The 22,327-nt window shown below is 39.6% G+C and overlaps 2 protein-coding genes across 17 annotated transcripts in view; both read left to right on the forward strand.

Moving 5' to 3' along the window:
* Positions 1-12,720, forward strand: part of kcnh2b (potassium voltage-gated channel, subfamily H (eag-related), member 2b) — a 221,447-nt gene extending 208,727 nt beyond the window's left edge. For both annotated transcript variants that reach the window (XM_079862475.1, XM_079862476.1), the window contains exons 8-15: positions 1,618-1,817; positions 4,219-4,471; positions 6,837-7,030; positions 7,777-7,879; positions 8,239-8,487; positions 8,665-8,836; positions 10,575-10,743; positions 11,123-12,720. In XM_079862475.1, the coding sequence (XP_079718601.1) occupies positions 1,618-1,817; positions 4,219-4,471; positions 6,837-7,030; positions 7,777-7,879; positions 8,239-8,487; positions 8,665-8,836; positions 10,575-10,743; positions 11,123-11,284 (1,502 nt within the window). In that variant the 3' untranslated portion in view covers positions 11,285-12,720. The remainder of the gene's footprint in view (positions 1-1,617; positions 1,818-4,218; positions 4,472-6,836; positions 7,031-7,776; positions 7,880-8,238; positions 8,488-8,664; positions 8,837-10,574; positions 10,744-11,122) is intronic.
* A 6,327-nt stretch (positions 12,721-19,047) lies between these two features.
* LOC307153163 (uncharacterized protein) overlaps positions 19,048-22,327 on the forward strand; it is an 81,744-nt gene continuing 78,464 nt past the window's right edge. For 11 of the 15 annotated variants that reach the window (XM_079862362.1, XM_079862369.1, XM_079862373.1 and 8 more), the window contains exon 1: positions 19,050-19,161. The gene's annotated coding sequence lies outside the window, so the exon portion shown is untranslated. Of the gene's footprint in view, positions 19,162-22,327 lie in introns of all 15 variants that reach the window. The other 4 variants (XM_079862370.1, XM_079862367.1, XM_079862365.1 and 1 more) reach the window with 3 other exon arrangements.

The following is a 22,327-nucleotide window of genomic DNA, read 5'->3' on the forward strand; positions in this document are numbered from 1 at the left end:
AGAAGGAGCTAAATCTGATTTCTTATTTATTTTGCTGTATTGGTGAAATATGACTCATATGTGCTGTTTTGACAGGCTTTTTGAGATTAACCTCATTCGATAATTCCTGAAAGTTAATTCAACAAAGAGAAGAGGAGGATATACAGTATTCTGTGGCGTTTGAGCTTCAGTCGCTGCTGCTTTGTTGCTATTTTTGCAGCTTTTGTAGTGTGATTCACAGTGCTGCCCACCTGCAGCGAGTTCAGTCAGCGCTCACCACGGTGAAACAGCGGACCGAGGTCAGATCATGATGAACACACACACACAAATCTTTTAGGCTCGTTCTGAAGCACTTGAGATTTGTATATACTGAAAAAAAAAAAAGGTGTTTTCACTCAGAAATTTCTGGTAAATTTCACGATTAAGGTCCTTGCACACCGAGTCAGAAATTTGCATCAGAAATTTTTGCACGTTAAAAAATAAATACGACCTCATGTTTTGTCAATCACGCTTTCACACTGCCTCCGAAACTTTCGTCCGTCATAAAAAATTTTGGATCGGGTTCGATTTTCTGCGTTCTTCGCATCCGTTTTGAATGGAGTTTTGACAATTCAGAGCTACAGAATCATAAATACGAAAAAACGCATACGAAAATTTTGGACTCAGGGCCCTATCTTGCACCCAGCGCAATTGACTTTGTACACCGACGCATGTATCATTCCTATTTTGCACCCGCGCACAGCGGACTCTTCCCTCCACAGACGCACGCCGGTAAATTAGGGAATGAACTTACGCTCCCGGGGGTTGTTCAGCGAAAAGAGGAGGCGTGTTCCGGCGCAAACGTTCCCTGGTGCTATTTTGCAGTTTCAGAAAACAATTCCGCCACTGACCAGGAGAAACCTCGTCTAAAGTCAGTTGAGCATGTTATTCATATGCTATTTTAAGGGCCATAATCAATGTAGCGTGTGCACAACGCACACACACTTTGCTTCTCTCATCTACACAGAAGCAGCTGTTCTCATTTTTAGAAAACCATACATTATTACAAGGAACAATATTACCACACGAGGGAAATCATTGTTGTGTCCATGAAGATGTGAAAAATAGGCATAAATCTAGCTTACACATTTACCCAAAATTTTATATGCCTGTTTAACCGAAGCTAATTTGGGTGTGTTTCTCCATCCCCAATGTCACTTCTCTGTGTTTTACGGCCCTGACGGGAACGCCGGTCTCCTCGGCTGTGAACCGCTCCTGGCAAATCCGCCGTTATAATAGCAATCCGCCATGGAACAAGCGCTCCTGCTCTTAAAGGGAATGTGAGATGTCGCTCTGATTGGTTTATTTCACGTTACGCCCAAACCACACCTATGAATAATGAAGCGACTTCAGACCAACACATTTTAGATTTGCGTCGGGTGCAAGAGTCATTTATCCCGCCGGTGTAATAGCAACAGCGCCGAGACCCGCCCACAAAGTTACTTGCGTTTCGCGCTTGATACTTGCGTTTCAGATCGTTAAAATAGGGCCCTCAGTGTGCAAGGACCTTTACTCACAAAGAAAAAGTGTAAAACCATGTACCTGTGTAGGTGCTTCATCACAACGCTTGTTTAACCATGCGTTCCTGTTCCCGTTCAGCGCTCATGTACGCCAGTATCTTCGGGAACGTGTCGGCCATCATCCAGCGCCTGTACTCGGGAACGGCTCGGTATCACACTCAGATGCTGCGGGTTCGAGAGTTCATCCGCTTCCATCAGATTCCCAACCCACTGCGACAGAGACTGGAGGAGTATTTCCAGCACGCCTGGTCCTACACCAACGGCATCGACATGAACGCCGTGAGTTCTCCTGCTTCTTACATGCACCACATTTAAAACAGGCCATCTTCATCTCTTCAGTGTGTAGTGTTGTTTGATCATGAAGAAGCTCCAGCTCTTCTCTATATCAGAGTCAGTGTTTCTGAACTCCTGAAACGCCTCCATTGTAGTCTTGAGTTTCTTCCGGGAACAAACACGTCACAATATTCCTCATTATAATAATTAATGTGCAGAATAAAGGGGCGGGGCCTGGTTGAGTTAGTTAGTAGTGTGTTAAACTGGCGGTTATGGAAAGGGGCGGGGCATTTCCCAAACACACTCGAAGCGCTCGACCAATCACAACACACTGCTCCAGCCGACCAATCAGAGCACAGTGTGCTTTTCAGAAGGAGGGGCTTCATAGAGACAGGAAGTAAACAGAGCGTTACTGACAGACTGGGAAGAGAGGAGCCGCAACAATGGAGAATATGAGGAGAACAATCAACATTTAAGCAGGAAAACCCATGGAAGCTTGTTTCCGCAACAGAATAAAACATTTTAAAAGATAATTGCGACTTTTTATCTCACATTTGCTAGTTATGAAGTCAGAATTGCGAGTTATAAAGTCAGAATTGTGAATTGTGAAGAGAAATTTTCTTGCAATTGCGACTTTATATCATGCAATTCTGAGATTAATAAAGTGAGAGTTGTGAGCTGTATTATATGAATATAGTACATTATGCATAATGAGTTCATTTCGCAGCTGTCCTCACCAGCACATCCTCTACTATTACCAGCCCCAAACGCAGAGTTTAACGAGATTACGCACTCAAGTAAAGAAAACAAATGAGCGTCCACCTCGGCCTATGAGCTCTTCTCATTAAGGAGCGGTGGAGCGTTCTGATTGGACAGTCAGAGCGGTAATGATTGCTGTGCTGCTGGGTAATAGGTCCTTTTTTATTGATTTTGTTTCTTTACAAGCTACAAAAACTAAATCATTCAGCTCTGAGATGAATCACAACATTAAAAACATTGATTTGAAGCCAAAAAAGTTCTTGAAAATCAACAAAAAGTAAGAATTTGTGTACTTAGCGGCTTTTATGAGACTGCAGATCCCATTAAGCTTTGAAAATGACATAATCAAATCAAAAATGAGAGTACAACATATAAATATTGAACTGTAGTCTCTGATTAGGAGTATGAAAACAGTAGGTATAAATATTATACTTACCGTTCATAAGCTTGGGGTCTGTAATGTAATCGTAGTCTGTAATCTTGGGGTTTTGTTCAGCAAGTGACAATAAAGACATTTATAATGTTGCAAAATATCAATAAATGCTGTTCTTTCTATTAAAGAATCCTGAAAAATAAATTACATCACCATTTCCACAAAAATATGAACTGTTTTCAACATTGATAATAATCATAAATGTTTCTTGAGCATCAAATCATCATATTAGAGTGATTTCTGAAGGATCATGTGACACTGAAGACTGGAGTAATGATGCTGAACATTCAGCTTTGATCACAGGAATAAATTACACTTTACTATATATTCACATAGAAAACAGATATTTTAAAATTGTAATAATATTTCAGAATATTACTGTTTTTACTGTAATTTTAATCAAATAAATACAGCCTTGATGAGCAGTTATACAAATATTTCAAATTGTAGACAAATCTATCTATCTATCTATCTATCTATCTATCTATCTATCTATCTATCTATCTATCTATCTATCTGTCTGTCTACCTATCTATCTATCTACCTGTCTGTCTATCTATCTATCTGTCTATATATCTATCTATCTATCTATCTATCATCTATCTATCTATCTATCTATCTGTCTGTCTATCTATCTATCTATCTATCTATCTATCTATCTATCTATCTATCTGTCTGTCTGTCTGTCTGTCTGTCTGTCTGTCTATCTATCTATCTACCTATCTGTCTATCTATCTATCTATCTATCTATCTATCTATCTATCTATCTATCTACCTGTCTGTCTATCTATCTATCTGTCTATATATCTGTCTATCTATCTATCTATCTGTCTGTCTGTCTGTCTGTCTATCTATCTATCTATCTATCTATCTGTCTGTCTGTCTGTCTATCTATCTATCTATCTATCTATCTACCTGTCTGTCTGTCTGTCTGTCTATCTATCTATCTGTCTGTCTGTCTGTCTGTCTGTCTGTCTATCTATCTACCTGTCTGTCTGTCTGTCTGTCTGTCTGTCTATCTGTCTGTCTGTCTGTCTGTCTGTCTATCTATCTATCTATCTATCTATCTATCATTTATTCGTTGTTGATTTGTCATATTGTGGTATAATCTCACACAAACCAGTTGTTTGACTGTAGATTTGGACTGACATTCTTCAAGATATCTTGTTCAGAATGTTGTTCAGCTTTTAACAGTTGTTTGGTGTGTCCGATCAGGTGCTGAAGGGTTTCCCAGAGTGTCTACAGGCCGACATCTGCCTCCACCTGAACCGAACGCTCCTGCAGAACTGTAAAGCGTTCAAGGGCTCCAGTAAAGGGTGTCTGCGGGCTCTGGCCATGAAGTTTAAGACCACACACGCTCCCCCAGGAGACACACTGGTGCACGCCGGGGACGTCCTGACCGCGCTGTACTTCATCTCTCGCGGCTCCATCGAGATCTTACGTGGAGATGTGGTGGTGGCCATCTTAGGTAAAAATACTGCACATTTAAAGAGACTTAAACAGACAATCAGCTCATATTCCCACAAACGCCTGTTTAGAAGTCAACATGATCTCAAGATGGACCATATGCTTAAGTCAAGTCACCAGCGCTTTTAACAATATATATTATATATATAGAGTAGGGGTGTAACGGTACGTGTATTCGTACCGAACCGTTTCGGTACAGGGCTTTCGGTTCGGTGCACGTGTGTACCGAATGACTGAATGCAATATTTTGTGTGCGGAACATAGGTACATTATTTTCGTGTTTCCACACGAACATATTAAGTGGCGGAAGTCTCCGCGTTCAGCGCAAATCCCGCCCTGCAGCTGATTCTAATGTTTTTTCCTATTAGACATTCTCTGGTTTTACCGGTTTTACCCGTGTTTTACCCGTCGTCACTGTAACAATGAAATAGACTGCAAGCTTTTCCGCTTCGTGTGCGCCGCCGCACTCTCCGTTCCGTGGCGTGCGCGCGCGTGTGTGTGTGTGTGTCGGCCCGCTGCGCTCTCTGCTCAATGTTCGAGTCCGTGTTTGCGCTGCGCGTTCTGCTCTGTCGTTAACGGCCCAAACACTCCAATCATGTACCGATCACGCACTGGAAAAGCAAAGTCCGCTCAAATAAGGTGAAATTTCTCAGTAGTAACTTAGATTTCTGTTTGCTGAGCTGGTATAGTCATGCTGGCAACAATGGTAAAATGACCTGCTCTGATCACATGCTCTGGTAATAATAGCTTTGTACTATAGCTTTGGACTATATTTTATTTTGATAATTATTAAAAAAGTGGAAAAAAAAATCGTAAATTGATTGTTGATTGATTATTGAAAAATAATAATACATTAATATATTTGTTTAATATTATTTTAATATAGGGCTATTTTCTGTTCCTGCACTGTAATCATATTTATTTATATTTTTCATTATATTTTATTATGTGATATTGGTTTGAGACTGAGAGTATTTTATTTAGTGGAGAACTTTGCAGCAGTATTTTATTTCTTATTCTTTTTTTATTTTATATCTATTTTATTATATTTTATTAAAAAGTGTTTAAAAAAGTGTAAACAACTTGTTAAAAAAAGTTTATAGTAATAAACAACCTGCAGTTTAATGTTTGCATTTCTTTCCCTTACTGTACCGAAAATAAACCGAACCGTGACTTTAAAACCGAGGTACGTACCGAACCGTGATTTTTGTGTACCGTTACACCCCTAATATAGAGTGATAATAGGATATTACAGTAACAGAGATTGTTTGGCTTTACAACAGCTCTAGAATAAAGTTATTGTCCAGATAAAGTTAAAGCTTCTGTTGTAAAGATCATTAGTTATTAACTTAGGGGCCGCTAACACACACCGCTCTCACAGGAAACCCTTAAAGCGCTCCGGCTGCTCATCCGCACGACAACAGTGTTTGATAATCGAGAACACAAACTTATGAAATAGGTTTCAAGGTGCAAGCATTGAACATTTTTGAGAAAAAAAAGAAGGAACTAGAGTATGTTTTCCGTTTTAGCCATGCTAGCTGTGTATCCGTTTAAATGCAACACCGTTTCAACTATAGGTTCCAGTTTGACAGATTCTGTTTGTCCTCTAGTGCCACCTACAGGACATCAGCTGTAAAACTGAATTCACACAGTTAAAGGAATAATTCATCCAATACGGTTTACTCACCATCATGACTTTCCTGTGTCACTTTTTCTTCTATGGAAAATAAGAGCAGATGTTTAGCAGAATGTCACTGCTGTTCTTTAAAAGCTAATAGTGACTGTCAATCTCCAAAGAGGATTAAAAAACACCGTAAATGGATGGATGGATAGATAGATAGATAGATAGATAGATAGATAGATAGATAGATAGATAGATAGATGATAGATAGATAGATAAACAGATGATAGATAGATAGATAGACAGACAGACATATAGACATATAGATAGATAGATAGATAGATAGATAGATAGATAGATAGATAAACAGATGATAGATAGATAGATAAACAGATGATAGATAGATAGATAAACAGATGATAGATAGATAGATAGATAGATAGATAGATAGATAGATAGATAGATAGATAGATAGATAGATAGACGGACGGACGGACGGACGGACGGACGGACAGATAGATAGATAGATAGATAGATAGATAGATAGATAGATAGATAGATAAACAGATGATAGATTGATAGATAGATAGATAGATAGACAGACAGACAGACAGACTGATGGATGGATGGATGGATGGATAGATAGTTTGATGTTTGTAAGTCGCTTTGGATAAAAGCGTCTGCTAATGATTCAATGTAAATGTTATTATGGATGTTTGTGACGATGATCTTCTGAACATCACAGGGAAGAATGATATATTCGGCGAGCCCATAAACCTGTACGCGCGCCCCGGGAAATCCAACGCAGACGTGAGAGCGCTGACGTACTGCGACCTCCATAAGATCCACCGGGAAGATGTGCTGGAGGTGCTGGACATGTACCCGGAGTTCTCCGACCACTTCTGGAGCAACCTGGAGATCACCTTCGACCTCAGAGACGTGAGTCACACACCCGGGAATCGAGCAAAACCACAACGCGTCTTTTCATCAATGGCTACGTTTACATGCAGACAAATAATCCGTTCGTAATCGGATTGACGGATCAATCGGACTGAAAAGCCTTCATGTGAAACACTTTAATCGATCCGACAGAGCTTTCGATCGGATTGAAAGGGTCGGTTTATTCCTTTTCTAATCCGATAGAGAGGACATGTAAACACTTGATCGGATTGAAAACCGAAACTGAAAGGACTGTGCATGTGCGATGATATTAAAATAGCATAATGACATAGAAATAGCGTAATGACGTGTGACGCGCTGAACGAGCTGTTGTTCCTGCTGAATAAAGTGTCGTATAAACGAGTTTCCCGTCATTCTCAAATCCTCCTTTCACTGCGTCTGTGAAGTGATAAATATAAACGGTTCATATGCTCATCGTCCCCAAATTATGGCCAGACATGGATAAATATTAAGTCTACTGTTTAAAACAAATAAAGAAGTAATGCAGGAGAATAGTTATTATGTGCAAACAGCAGGAAACTCTGTATATTCATGGAGTGTGCGCATGTCAAATAATCTATTCCGATTTAAAGCTTGTGACGTATAAACGCGCACATCAACCCGATCACGTGTTCAGCGTACATGTAAACAGTACGTTCAGATTCATCAACCGGAATGAATTCAGTCCTGTTGAAATAAAGAGTTGTGCATGTAAACGTAGCCAATGTGTGTCTGTGTGTTTATAGACGAACATGATTCCCGGCTCTCCCAGCAGCGACGATTCGGATTGCGTCGGCTTCAACAAACTGCGGAGACGAAAACTTTCATTCCGACGACGAACGGAAAAAGGTATTTCCCATAATTCACGTTCCCATTAGAGCGTCTCTGTATTTATCTTTGTAGGTTTGTTATGTATTTTTATTTTATTTATCTTAACATAATGCTACCATCAAACTCTATAGGAACAGATATACAGTCAAACCAAAAATTATTCAGACACCATATATCATTTTGTATATTTTTTACTAGTGGGTGCAGGACACTATAGTTTATTTATGTAAGTGAGGATAGAAAGGTGTTTTGGTTTGACTGTATATATATATATATATATATATATATATATATATATATATATATATATATACAAAGCATTAGACCTGTTTCTCATATTTCGTTGATGAATATTCATCCCGTGTTTATTTCTCCAGATGATGCAGATGTTGGAGAGATCAAGAAGAACCAGAAACCCATTCGGAGAGGCAGAAAACAAGCAGCCAGTAACAAGAGCGAACTGGACCCGGGATGGGAGGGGCCTCGGGATTCTGTGTCCTCTCACTCCAGTGGGGACGAGGGGGAGGAGCCTGTGCACACAAGCCCCGCCCCTCTCACAACACTCATGGATGTCACTGAGGGAGAGGCCGATCCAAAAACAGGAAACACATGTAACGCCCTATCAGGTGACAGAATGGCAACTTATTTAAAATTTAAAACAGGCCAAATTATTGAAATAATAATAATATAAAAAAAAAATTATGAAATTGAATTGTAAATAATATTACATTTCATAAAATAGTGTAATATTATATAAAATCATATTTTTAATATTCTAATATTAAAATAAACATGTGTCTCAGGTGCTTTCTCAGGTGTGTCTAACATCTTCAGTTTCTGGGGTGAGAGTCGGGGGAGGCAGTATCAGGAGTTGCCCCGCTGTAACCGTCCGCATCCCAGCAGCCTCAGCGTCAGCCGGCAGCAGCGCAGCCTCATGGAGGGCCGACTCGAGCTGCTGCAGAAACAGCTCAACAGGTCTCAGCGCACAACTCACAACTACTCACAACAACTCACAACTCACTCCTCACAACTCACGCCTCACAACTCACTCCTCACAACTCACGCCACACAACTCACTCCTCACAACTCACGCCTCACAACTACTCATAACAACACACAACTCACGCCTCACAACTCACTCCTCACAACTCACAACTACTCACAACAACCCACAACTCACGCCTCACAACTCACTCCTCACAACTCACAACTACTCACAACAACCCACAACTCACGCCTCACAACTCACTCCTCACAACTACTCACAACAACCCACAACTCACGCCTCACAACTCACTCCTCACAACTCACAACTACTCACAACAACCCACAACTCACGCCTCACAACTCACAACTACTCACAACAACCCACAACTCACGCCTCACAACTCACTCCTCACAACTCACAACTACTCACAACAACCCACAACTCACGCCTCACAACTCACACCTCACAACTCACGCCTCACAACTCACTCCTCACAACTCACAACAACTCACAACTCACTCCTCACAACTCACTCCTCACAACTCACGCCTCACAACTCATGCCTCACAACTCACTCCTCACAACTCACTCCTGACAACTCACAACTCACGCCTCACAACTCACTCCTCACAACTCACACCTCACAACTCACTCCTCCCAACTCACTCCTCCCAACTCACTCCTCACAACTCACTCCTCCCAACTCACTCCTCACAACTCACTCCTCCCAACTCACTCCTCACAACTCACACCTCACAACTCACTCCTCCCAACTCACTCCTCACAACTCACTCCTCACAACTCGCTCCTCCCAACTCACTCCTCCCAACTCACTCCTCACAACTCGCTCCTCCCAACTCACTCCTCCCAACTCACTCCTCACTCCTCACAACTCACGCCTCACAACTCACACCTCACACCTCACAACTCACACCTCACAACTCACTCCTCACAACTCACTCCTGACAACTCACAACTCACGCCTCACAACTCACTCCTCACAACTCACTCCTCCCAACTCACTCCTCACAACTCACTCCTCACAACTCACTCCTCACAACTCACACCTCACAACTCACTCCTCACACCTCACAACTCACTCCTCCCAACTCACTCCTCACAACTCACTCCTCACAACTCACACCTCACAACTCACTCCTCCTAACTCACTCCTCACAACTCACTCCTCACAACTCACTCCTCACAACTCACTCCTCCCAACTCACTCCTCACACCTCACAACTCACTTCTCACAACTCACTCCTCACAACTCACTCCTCACAACTCACTCCTCCCAACTCACTCCTCACAACTCACACCTCACAACTCACTTCTCCCAACTCACTCCTCACAACTCACTCCTCACAACTCACTCCTCACAACTCACTCCTCACAACTCACTCCTCACAACTCACACCTCACAACTCACTCTTCACAACTCACTTTTCATTTTCGATTATCCGGGAGTGGCGCGCTTCCAAGATGGCAACAGTTGCTCCGCCCACTTTGGGCTTCAAAAATGCTCTTCAGAAACACTACGAGTGACGTCACACACACTACGCCCATATGTTTTTACAGTCTATGGTCACAACTCACTGCAATCAGACTGACGAACTAAACCGTGGGCTACGACTGTCTAGAACTGAACTGATTCACTGAAACCACACTTCCTAACACTGTACAGACACTTGATGCTGTTATATGTGTGTGTGTGTGTGTGTGCAGACTGGAGAGCCGCATGTCGACGGACATCAGCGCGATCATGCAGCTCCTGCAGAGGCAGATGATGCTGGTTCCTCCGGCGTACAGCACAGTTTCTCCATCCATGTTCCCCGAGAGACTCGTGCAGCCCGTCACTCCACTGGACCCAGACACACTCGCTCCGCTCTCACAGGTGTGACACACACACACACATGCTGACGGGTCTCAGATGATGCTCGTTACTAGTGCAAACACACACTACTGTCATCACACTTGATCAGTTTTTGAACTGCAGTTTTAGAGAATTTATTAGCATATTAGATAGATAGATAGATAGATAGATAGATAGATAGATAGATAGATAGATAGATAGATAGATAGAAAGATAGATAGATAAACAGATGATATATGAATAGATGATAAATAGATATAATGTATAAATATATAAAATTGTGATCTTTGATTCAAATGAAAGTTTTGTCTGAGTATAGTATCTTGTACAGTTCCAGCAGGAATTGATGAACGCTTGTGTTGTTTAAACCGCAGCATCTCTCGTCTGTTTTCTCTCTCAGTCCTGCGAGTCTCTCCATCCTGCAGACGCTCTTCCCTCGGGATCCTCAAACCTCGGGACCCGACCGGACCTGGACGTCCAGAGACGCTTCTCTCTACAGGAGCCGCAGACGACACACACACCACACACACCACAGAAACACAGCTCAGACCCGGGGAGCTAGAGACTCTCTCTCTCTCTCTCTCTCTCTCTCTCTCTCTCTCTCTCTCTCTCTCTCTCTCTCTCTCTCTCTCTCTCTCTCTCTCTCTCTCTCTCTCTCTCTCTCTCTCTCTCTCTCTCTCTCTCTCTCTCTCTCTCTCTCTCTCCGTCCTGCTTCTGGTTTTGCACTGAGGAGTTTCAGAGACACACTGGAGCTGGTTTTACTCGCGTATGATCATGAAAGACAGCGATGAACTTCACTCGTCTCCACTGCTGTCATCCAGTATTGGATAACCATAAACAAACAATAATGATTATTACTAATTTCAAAGTAGCCATTATGTCTTGCACTGAATTTTCCAGACTCTCTCGATCTATATCTTCACGTCTACGGCGCTTCCAAAACTAAGAACTGGTTGAACTTATTAGTGTTAGCTGGCCTAACAGAAGAAAATACGACTACTAATAATAATCTGATGTGTTCTGTCTGTCTGTCTGTCTTTGCCTTCATTTACTGTGCAAGAATGATGAAGGCGGAGCCTCAAGCCCCGCCCACTCACACTGGATTGGCTGGATTGCAGTGGGTGGGGTGATTGACAGCTGTTTAAAGCTATGAAGAGTCATGTGTCTGACACTGAGACCAACAATATGCAACGAGTCCGACGCGCGTTGGTTTGGTTTCAGCGTCTTGTTAAAGATGGCGAGATTTTTAAAGTTGGAACACATTAGCTTTAGCAATACAGAATCCTTTAAACCACAAATGAAACCAAATACTGAAGATTGGGTGTAAAAGTTCATATTTTTCAGTGATTTTCCATTATCTGTGGTGTTTACGGCCCTGCAGCCACAGTCACATGATTATTTGGTTGAGCTCTTGAACCGGATGAATTCATTAAAAACAGACGTGTGGACCAAGAAAAAAAGAAACTTTACAATAAGCTATTAAGCATGCGATAATAAACATACACTTTTAATATAAGGCATTTTTTTTATGGCAGACTTTACCGTTATCATATTTAAATTATTATAGCATTTAATCTAAGCGTTTCTGAGGAAAGAAGAGCATATTAGCATGAGAACCTGTTTAGCATCTGTACACGAATCATGAATCATGACAACGATTGTATCATTCTGCCTTTCGGCTGTTTATTTGTGGTTTATGTTTTCGTTGATACCAAATATGATATTTAATTTGAACTGAACTTGATCAAACATCTGAATCTGTGTCAATGTGAAGAACGGTTCAAACACTACTGCATTAAATAACAATATTCCCTTTTACTTTGATGAATGCAAGAGTTTGCACATATTTATCTAGTAGATCTTTGTTGTTAATTTTATTATTATTATTATTATTAGTGTCTCTATAGATTCTGTGAGTCTTTTCAATGCCACATATGGGTACACATCCAGATCAAATTTGACCCCAATATCAACAAAAATAAAATAAAATATATATATATTATATTATTATACAACAAAACTTATTTTTAGGATATTAGATATTCATCATTGTATTTTAATTTATCATAAATAAAAACTAATACAGGTAATGCTGCAACAAATACTGCTATAATGAATAAATATAAATAGTAACACTACAATAAGGTTTCATTTTTTAGCTTTCAGTGCAAACAATTTCAGGGAAAATTGGCCATTAAAATCCTTAATGTAATAAAAGCTGCTTTTTCTTTATGTGTTGAGATTCTCCCTCACGGCTGTAGTGTTTCTGTTTGTAAGGTTGTCTCTGACACACATTAGTTCATTTATTTTTAGTTGATTTGGTCGTTTGTTTGTAATCCAGGATTTAATCTGTGTCAGCGGGGAATTTGAGTTTAATTCACAAAACACGGCTTCATTGTCCTAATGTTCAGACAGTAATTAATGCAGCTTATAACAAAATGATTGTGTTTCGTTCTATTACTGTATGTACAACATTGTTATGTTGCAGAACACTATTATGTTCATATATGTTTATGACACTTTTCTGATGATGATAATGGTCCTGCTGAGATGGGTTTGTGTGTGTATTACGTGTCCTGTCGTGTGTGTTTCTCTTGGTGTTGGGTGACGCTGTGCACTTTAAAGGCACCCGAACACTTCAACATAATCAGGCCCATTCTGAGGCCAAATCTTCCAACAGTCCTAGGAAACTCCCGATTATCTTGATGGCTCTACTGATGATCTTATCAGATTTCGCTGTGGTGTGAAGTGTGTTAAGAGTCATTGAATCTGCGGCTCGGCATGTTTGTTCATTCTTAAGTCACATTTGACCACGAGACATTTAGCGAGATTTCCCGTGTTGAGGATCAAAACTGTTAAATCTGAGACGGAGGCGATTCGGAGGCCCGTTTCAAAGAAACAGTTGGAGAAAAAAAGACAGATAAAAAACATTACTTAATCTCTGTTATATTTACAATGTTATCTAATATTTCGCTCTTAATAGTCTATTTATAAATCTCTTTAACCAGAACTATTGACACAATCATGACTAAAAACAAAAACAGCATTCAATCTTCATCCTTCTGCTGAAGTTAAACGATACTAAAATCCACCAGTAGGTGGCGGCAAATCATTGTCTTAACGAGTGAGTCATTGAATCATTCACTCAAACGATTCGTTCAAAGTGGCTGATTCATTCAGGGACAAAGCAGAAGTAACGAAACTAAAACTTTTGTTGCTCTAATGTTTGGAACTATTTTAATTGGCAAAATAGATGAAAAAAAATTTAATATAATAAAATTAGGAATGCACCGATATGAAAATTTTGGTCGATACCGATAATTCTTTTTTATTTGAAAGCCGATAACCGATATATTGGCCTATAAATCTAAATCCAAAATTTTTAAATAATTTTGAGAGCCTGATTACAAAAGTCTCACCATTAAAAGCAGTGTCCCAAACACACAATTATAATGTTCTCATTATAATTTTATATAGCCTATATGACAGACATGTTGCACTGAACTGTATTTTCCTTTTTTGAAATGATTTCAATCATATTTTGAACAATTCAAAACCATCATGTTGAACAGCAGTGCACATCTGAAGGAAATAATCCATTATTTATCGGCTTTAATATATTGGCCTAATTTTCTTATCGGGTCGATAACGATAACATTCAAAATGATCATATATCTATCTACCGATATGGTGGCCGATATATCGTGCATCCCGATCTAAAATATAAGTCACCTAATAGCTTATTAACTCATTGTTTATTGAATCATTGTATAAAATCACATTTGCAAACGCGCTGATATTCGCGAAACAGCACTTTTGCTCGTGCAATATTGCTTATAAAAATTAAAAACAAGAACTTATACAATTAATTTTTTTTTATTAATTTTTGTGGGATTTGTTGACTTTTCGAACGCAAGCGAACACAGCAAATGCCGCTACTGATCTATCGTCGTGTTTGTGGAAATCTGATAAGATTTTAAACATCTTTTAGCCTTTTCTCTGCCTTTCTGCTCTCTTCACGTCTATTTACAGGGATCTGAAGCCAAGCGCACTTATGCCATAAACTATAGACACAGAGAACGTAGAACAGGCCAAACGCACCCAAATCCACGTGTGAAACTAGTGTGATTATTACACAGGCTTTAGTTTGGAATCATGAAGGACATCCTGTATGTACATATTTTTTGAGTTTTAATTTATTTTGGTAATTCGTTTACACTGGATTGCTATTTTTCTCCTTCCCGATTTTGCTGTACATAAGGAAGTCTCTCCTCCTGGCGTCCCTATAGCCGACACTATGCAGAAACGCATTTCCTTGGCATGCTTTGAAATGCAGAAAATAATAAAAAAGAAAAACTAGAGGAAAACTAAATACGTTTGACCTTTTTTCCTTTTCATTTTTAATGAAACGTGTGAATAACTCTGTTAATAATGATGTAAGTATATCAATTATATATATATACAGTATATATATAAAGGCAGATTTAAGTTTGTGCACATTTTATCTGCATGCTGCACTGAGTCTTCAGTTGTAGAGGACGAGTGTCGACTGAAGCGCTGATCTTCATGTTCTTCCATGGACATGTGACTCTGAACTAATGTTTCATCACTGACGTCATGTTGGATCGACCTGAGGAATCGGATACACTTCAGAAAGTCCAGATTTTGTGCTAGCATTATAAACGGTTGACTTTATAAAATTTAGAAATATTTATTTCAATAAACTTCTTTGAAAACAGCTGAAATGACTACATTTCTTTATAGATATAGATAGATAGATATTGTATTGAAAATAAGTATAAGTATTGGCGCCATACCTTACTGGATGCTCTTTCTCACTGGGGTATAAATATTGTAACAGACCATGCTTTAGTTTTGGCCAAGATTAAAGTACGCCCCATATGTGAAAAACTAAAAAAGCCACTTCAAAAGTACGACATTACACAACTTAAAATCCCAGAAAAGAAAACTGAGTTTGTCTCAAAGTATAGCAACCCAAAACCACAGCTCAAGCCCAACTCAGTTGATGGGATATGGACACAAATCAAACAAAGCCGTACCACCTCGGCAAAAGCTGTAGGCCTACTAGGACATACAAAACAGAAGAATGATGACTGGATTAGCTGTAACACTATTTCCCTATAGCCTGGAAATCCAGACCTAAATCTGAAAGATTAATGGTCTGGCGTCGACTAATGAAACTCGTCCAGCTCGAGGGGCGGCACCAAGCACGCAATTGGATAACACTACGACCAATCACAAGAAGTTATCGTTTAGCTACCAGCGGAGCTAACTGGTAGATTAGACTCTTGCCGTATCCGGTCGGCAAAACAGCAAAAACGTCCTTCTTGCAAAGGAACGATTCGAGCGGCGTCTTCTGTTCCTCTTTTAGAGAAAAAGCCAAGTCTAACTCATTCATTGTAGCGGCCAAAGCCATTTCAAACAACTGGGCTGCGTTCAGCCCCGACAAAACGTTGCACAACGTTTTTAAAACAGAAACGGTGATGCGTTGAACACACTGTTCTGATGACGCAAGAGTTGCAACTATGGCGGCTGAGAAGGCCATTCTTTGTGTTCTTTGTGAAGAATTTTCGGAGCCTGATGAAGTCGGTATAAATATGTGTTTAATACTACAAAATATGCCCGTTGTTACAGTTACTGCACTTGCCGCCCAGAACAAAAGAGAACATCCCAGTCGAGTGAAGGGATTGCTGAAACTGAAGCACACATCTTCCCTAATTCAGACTAAAACACATCTATTTAGCCTCACATACTGACTTTATTTGTAGTTCATACTGTTTTAATACCCTGTATTTTCTTTCTCATTTTTTAGGAAAAGCTTAATTACCATTGTTTATTTCTATACCAAATGTCATACACTTGCAATGAAGCTAAAAATATAAACAACTACATCATTATGTTGATATCCTATATTTTTACAATAAAACTTACGACAAACATGTCTTCTAATATCCTCAGTTATTGCGTATACCGAGCTGCATCAACACATTTGTACATTACTTTCCTTGAACCCAGGGGCGTAGTTTGTGGGGGGGTTGGGGGGGAGATAACCCCCCCAATATTTAAATCTATGCATTACAACCCCCCGATATTTATACCATGATCACATGAAAAATATGCAGACCCAAACTTCAACCCCCCCAATGTTCAAACCAAATCTACGCCCTTGCTTGAACCCATTGTGCGAGTTCACTTTAATACCGCGTGCTTTATATACATGTTGCTGCTGATTGGACTGCAGTTCTGACACACCCACCAAACAAGAGAAAACGCATCTCAAACCCCGTTGCACACCGGTGCACGCCGTTTCCAGGAAACATGACGTTCAACCCGGAAACCGTAGCAAAACGTTGCGCACCGTTTTGAACTTGAACGTGCCCCTGGTGTTCATCCATTTTCAGTGTTCATCCATTTTCAGTTCAGCCATCTTGCAATGTTTACTAATGACTTCGACGTCACAGCGCTGTCGTCATCTCGCCTCTGACCCGCCTATATCAGATAACCCAATGTGATTGGTGCAGCTCGGATACAAGGGCATATTTAATGAGCATCATTACTCGACGCCAGAGTCACTCGCTGAGCAAATTCAACTTGTGCTCTCACGAGAACTCTGGATTACCAGGGTAATTTCCCTATCAAACCAAAGGAAGATCGCACGGAACAATAACAGCCATAGCTGATAAAGCGTTCTGCCAAACAGGACAGGGAAACCTTCTGCACAAATCAAGCCACAGAACTCAGAAAACGCTCAGAATCGAGGTGATTGCAAGAAACTATCCCACTTAGTCAATAACCTGGCAAGAACTTATGCAAAACCTATCAGCAGAACTATTCTGGACAAGCATGACCGGGTCACTAAAAGCAAAGAGCAACTACATGAACGATGGTGTGAATATTTTGCCAAACTGCTAAATTGAAATCCACCACAAGCGATTCAAGCCATACTTCAACTAAAAGTCGAATGCCTTAGGAGTGGCCGTGCCCCGCTATAGACGGTCTGCCTGCTGCCCTCTTTAACACTGAAAACCCTAGCCTGATACGCTACACGATCTTTATTCCAAAATATGGGCTGAAGAAAAGATCCCTATAGATTGAAAAGAGAAATTGCGAGAACTACCGCGGTATTTCCCTTCTAGCCATTGCCTACGAACTCATGGAGCGAATTCTCCTAAACAGGATTGCCCAGAGAAAACCAAGCTGGTGTAAGCCCGTCTATTGGTCCAATGAGGGTTTCCAATAATACGGGAAGGTTTCTCTGCGTATTACTTGTCTTTCCTTTTTCTCAACACAACAAGATTATGACTCCATAAGAAGAAATCTTCTCTAACAATAGAAATCTTTACTATCACTTTTTATCAGTTTAACACATCGTTACTGAATAAAAGTATTAATTTCTTTCAACAAAAAAAAAAAAAAAAAAAAAAAGAAGGGGAAAAAAATACTGACCCCAAAACTTTTGAACGGAAGTGTATATTGATATTTATAAATGCTCTTCTTTTTTATTTTTTATTCATTCAAATATATATAGGCCTAAAGTCTAAAGATTTACTCTTCTGAGTCATAATACATACAGAGAATATGACACATTTAAATTAGTCTGTGATGGACTAATGAATAATTTATGACCTTACTAATAATTGTCCAATCTTAATGCTCTAATTTACTGTCAATCAATTCTAACTACAGCAAACGAGTCCTGAATCCCTTCAGATGAGTTTAATCTGAGCACCAGATGGCGACATTCAACCATTAGAGGAGCTGAACATCTCCAGCTGTGATTTCAGTTGAGTTCTACATACAGTGGCTCTTCTGTTGAATCATGTCAAATATTATTACAGAGTATGTGAGTACCAATAGAAATATGCCAGGTTTCATAGTTTTTAAATTAATGTTTCACATTTATTAGCTCGAAATTAACACGAAATTTTGATTATTATAATCTGCATCTAAATAATTTTAATCTCAATAATTTAAAATAATTTAGCATGTATGACGTTATTTGAGAACTAAAAAAATTTCCATCAAAAATGTCTGACTTAAATTACTGAAATATTTTTTTCTACACATTTGATTTCATAAATATATATATATTTTTAACCGTGTGGATTTATACTTACCTCAAAAGAGTGAAATATTTGTACGTAATAATTTTCATTGGCCCGTATAAGGAGTCAAACTCACTGATTGCACGCGACGCGCGTCCATCAAAAGTGCGCCAGTTGGACAGACGCAGAGACGCTCTATCCTCGCCGTGATTGGAGGAAACCGCTGTCCGTCTGCTGATTCTGGCATGTGATTGGCTGAGAGCGTCAGAGGGCGGTGACCTGTGTGTGCGGTCAGTGAAGAGCGCAGGGCGGATCAGCTTGAGGCCGCGACACCAACACACGCGCGGAAAACTCTCGGAAATCAACGAAAGCGGTGAGAATAAACTTAATAAAGCCTGATGATAACTCTTCTTCATCATTATGTTGATAAGTAAAGAGAGTGACGCGCCAGTGTGCGCGCGCTGAGGGCGGTTTCCGCACGCGGGTCAGTGACTGTGTAGAAGTGAGTGAAGTGTGTGTGTGTGTCTCTCTGTCAAATGTCTGTAAATGTCTGTGTATTTCTACATTGACACACACCCCTCCAAACTTGTGTAGGTGTGTTACAATCAAAGTTGATCTGACATTAAATCAGATTTGATTGATTAAGACGGTTCTACTGTTGAGTTGCTGATCTCAGATCAGTTCAAGCGTGAAACTTTTTAATGTTTTGATTCTGCGTGTGATCTGTGTGTGTTTCTTGGTACAGTTGTCCTTGAGTGTGTGTGTGTCGCCTGTCAGTGTGACATCATCACTCAAAGATTGATATATTTTGTCCAGGACAATTAATTATCCAATATTTCCTACATTTTATGTACAGTCTTGCTAAAAAAAAATACTTTGAACCGAACATCTGAATTACACACTGACGAGTTTTGAATACAATACGTTTCTATGGTCGTCACAGTAAAGGCACTGTCCATTCTGCTCTCTGGCCATTCGGTTAATCTGTCATAATTCATCCGGTCTGTATAGTTTGAGCTGAATCATATATGATCCATCCTGATGGGGATTTAGATGTGACACACATCAGCGGATTACTGGAGACACACACAACCAGACGCATCTTACATCAGTCTGATGCTCTGCATGTTGGTATGGCGTTCAGTTTGTGCCAAAATCAGTGTAGCCAGAACATTTGGCAAGGCCTACAGTAATTGCCTTTGATTTATGTTTGTGTTGTTTGCTTGTTCCATCTCTCTGTTGTGTGTTTAATGCTTTATTATTTACTGCTCTCTGTCTACGTTCTGCAATGCATTTTACAGATATCCAGGTGAACAAACAGAATGTTTTGTCTAGGCGTATTCAATTAAAGTCTGGTCGCTTTATTTCCTTCCCAAGTAGCTTTGTAAAAGAATAAAATCCTAAACACTCATTAAAGATGAGAATCGTTCATCCCGAGAGCCAAAACTGAGAATTTTTACCAATATTGACCTAATTAAATAAATTCTGTAAAAGGCTAGATCAGATGTTTTATCAGGCCATATATTTTTTATTTGTATGTATTTATGTTACATTTAGACGCCTACTTGTATGGCACACTAGCCGCGTGTCCATTACAGATTTGCATGCTAAAAGTAGCCAAAATATACAATTTTTATCATTTATTAAAGTAATGTGCATAATGTGCAATTTACATTAAAGTAATGTGCATGAAAACAAACAATGTACATAATCTAATAATCAAAAATCTCATCATGAGAACAAAGTTAACTAGTAATTTCAAAGTTTCTCTAAATCATTTTCAAATTATAACTTTGTTTATTATGAAATGTTCTTAATATGCTTATTAATAACGCTAAATGTATGAAAGTCAAAAACCTGGTTTAGTTAACCGTTCATTTTAAACTTTAAACTGTAAACGATAAAATGGCACAATAAACATTGGTCGATCTCTAGTCAGTATTGAGGTGATCCATGAGTCCTCTTGCACGGCTTATGAATTCATTATTTTAATGTTTTTGCTCTAATTCCGTCTCACCTGTTCAGTTATTAGGTCAGCTAACCGAGCTCATCTAGTTGTGTTGGTTTATTGCTTCTATGAACGTTTCCTGATGTGACTCATGGGTAATTTTATCATCTACACACTGATATGGTTTTATAAACGGTTTTATGCTCATAAAGTGCATGAGGAAGTGAAAGGAGAAGGATTTATTTAACATGAGACACTGTTCTAGGTGGTTCTTTTGTTTGTGTGTGTGTGTGTGTGTGTGTGTGTGTGTGTGTGTGTCAGATTGTTTACAAGAAGGAATGGATCATATAGTTCAGTGATTTGATATGGGTGTCTTCTGAGAGACTTCTACTAGTGACGGTTTAAATAAGACGTTGTGCGTGTGTGTGTGTGTGTGCGTGTGTCCGTCAGGATCGCTGAGTCACAGAATCCCCCACTCTTCCTGACGGATACAGAGAGAGAGACTGAATCAATGGCTGTTGGCGTGTCTGTAATTGGAGCCATTGATCTGCCGGCGTGTGATTATGTAAACTGTCTAGTGCTCCCTTTATAGGCAGCATGGCTTCGGATAAATGCCTCTGCCAAATTAATAAATGTACGTGTCCTAATAGATGTTAAAGTTCGACTAGCTGAATGTGGTTTCTTATAGGCTCATCTGCATCTGTTGGTGTGGCTCTTTGTTTCCATGGAAATGTGGGTGGAGCTTAGAAGTGTCACATGAATAATGTATTCGTGAAGTGATAGAGGAGTGGTGTTCCCTACAGACTAGAGAGATCCGGCTCGTTTCACCGACTAGCATCAGCCAGCGTTTGAAATACACTGATGTTTGATGATCTGAACTAGGGCTGAACGATATTGGGGAAAAAACGGACTTTGCGATATTTTGCGGATTTAATTTGTTTTGTTTTAATTTAATAAAAAAATCGATTTAGATTAGATTTTAACGATTAAATGAGCATATTGGGCCATCCATTGAGGCATGTTAACTTTTTCTTCTAGAACTAGCTTGATCCTTCTGTGGATGAATATAATAATTGGTGGTGTGGCGCAATGGATAAGACACATGCCTTTGGTGTGAGAGACCCGGGTTCGAATCCACTGTGAGACACCAATGTGTCCCTGAGCAAGACACTTAACCCCTAGTTGCTCCAGAGGCGTGCGACCTCTGACATATATATAGCAATTGTAAGTCGCTTTGGATAAAAGCGTCAGCTAAATTAATAAATGTAAATGTAAATGTATAATAATTGTGCACAGCTTGTTTGTTAATTTTCACTTTATTATCTGAGCGTTAAAGCTGGATAAATTGAGAAGCACAATTTTTTTGTTTCAAATAGATATCATGATTCTCCAATGATTCTGAACAGACAACTAAACAAAAATGCAATTGTAATTTAATTTCCTAGAGGTTCTGACAAAATATGAGTTGCTGAAGTCTATTTAAAAGTGTTTAATTTGAATTATTTGGAAAAATTGGGGTGAGTGAATGATTCAATGACTCACTCGCTCATAAAGACTTGTTTCATTGCTGGATGAATCCTTGTTTTTGAAC

This window comes from Squalius cephalus (genome assembly GCF_949319135.1).
Source record: "Squalius cephalus genome assembly, chromosome: 25".
NCBI classification, from domain to species: Eukaryota; Metazoa; Chordata; class Actinopteri; order Cypriniformes; family Leuciscidae; genus Squalius; species Squalius cephalus.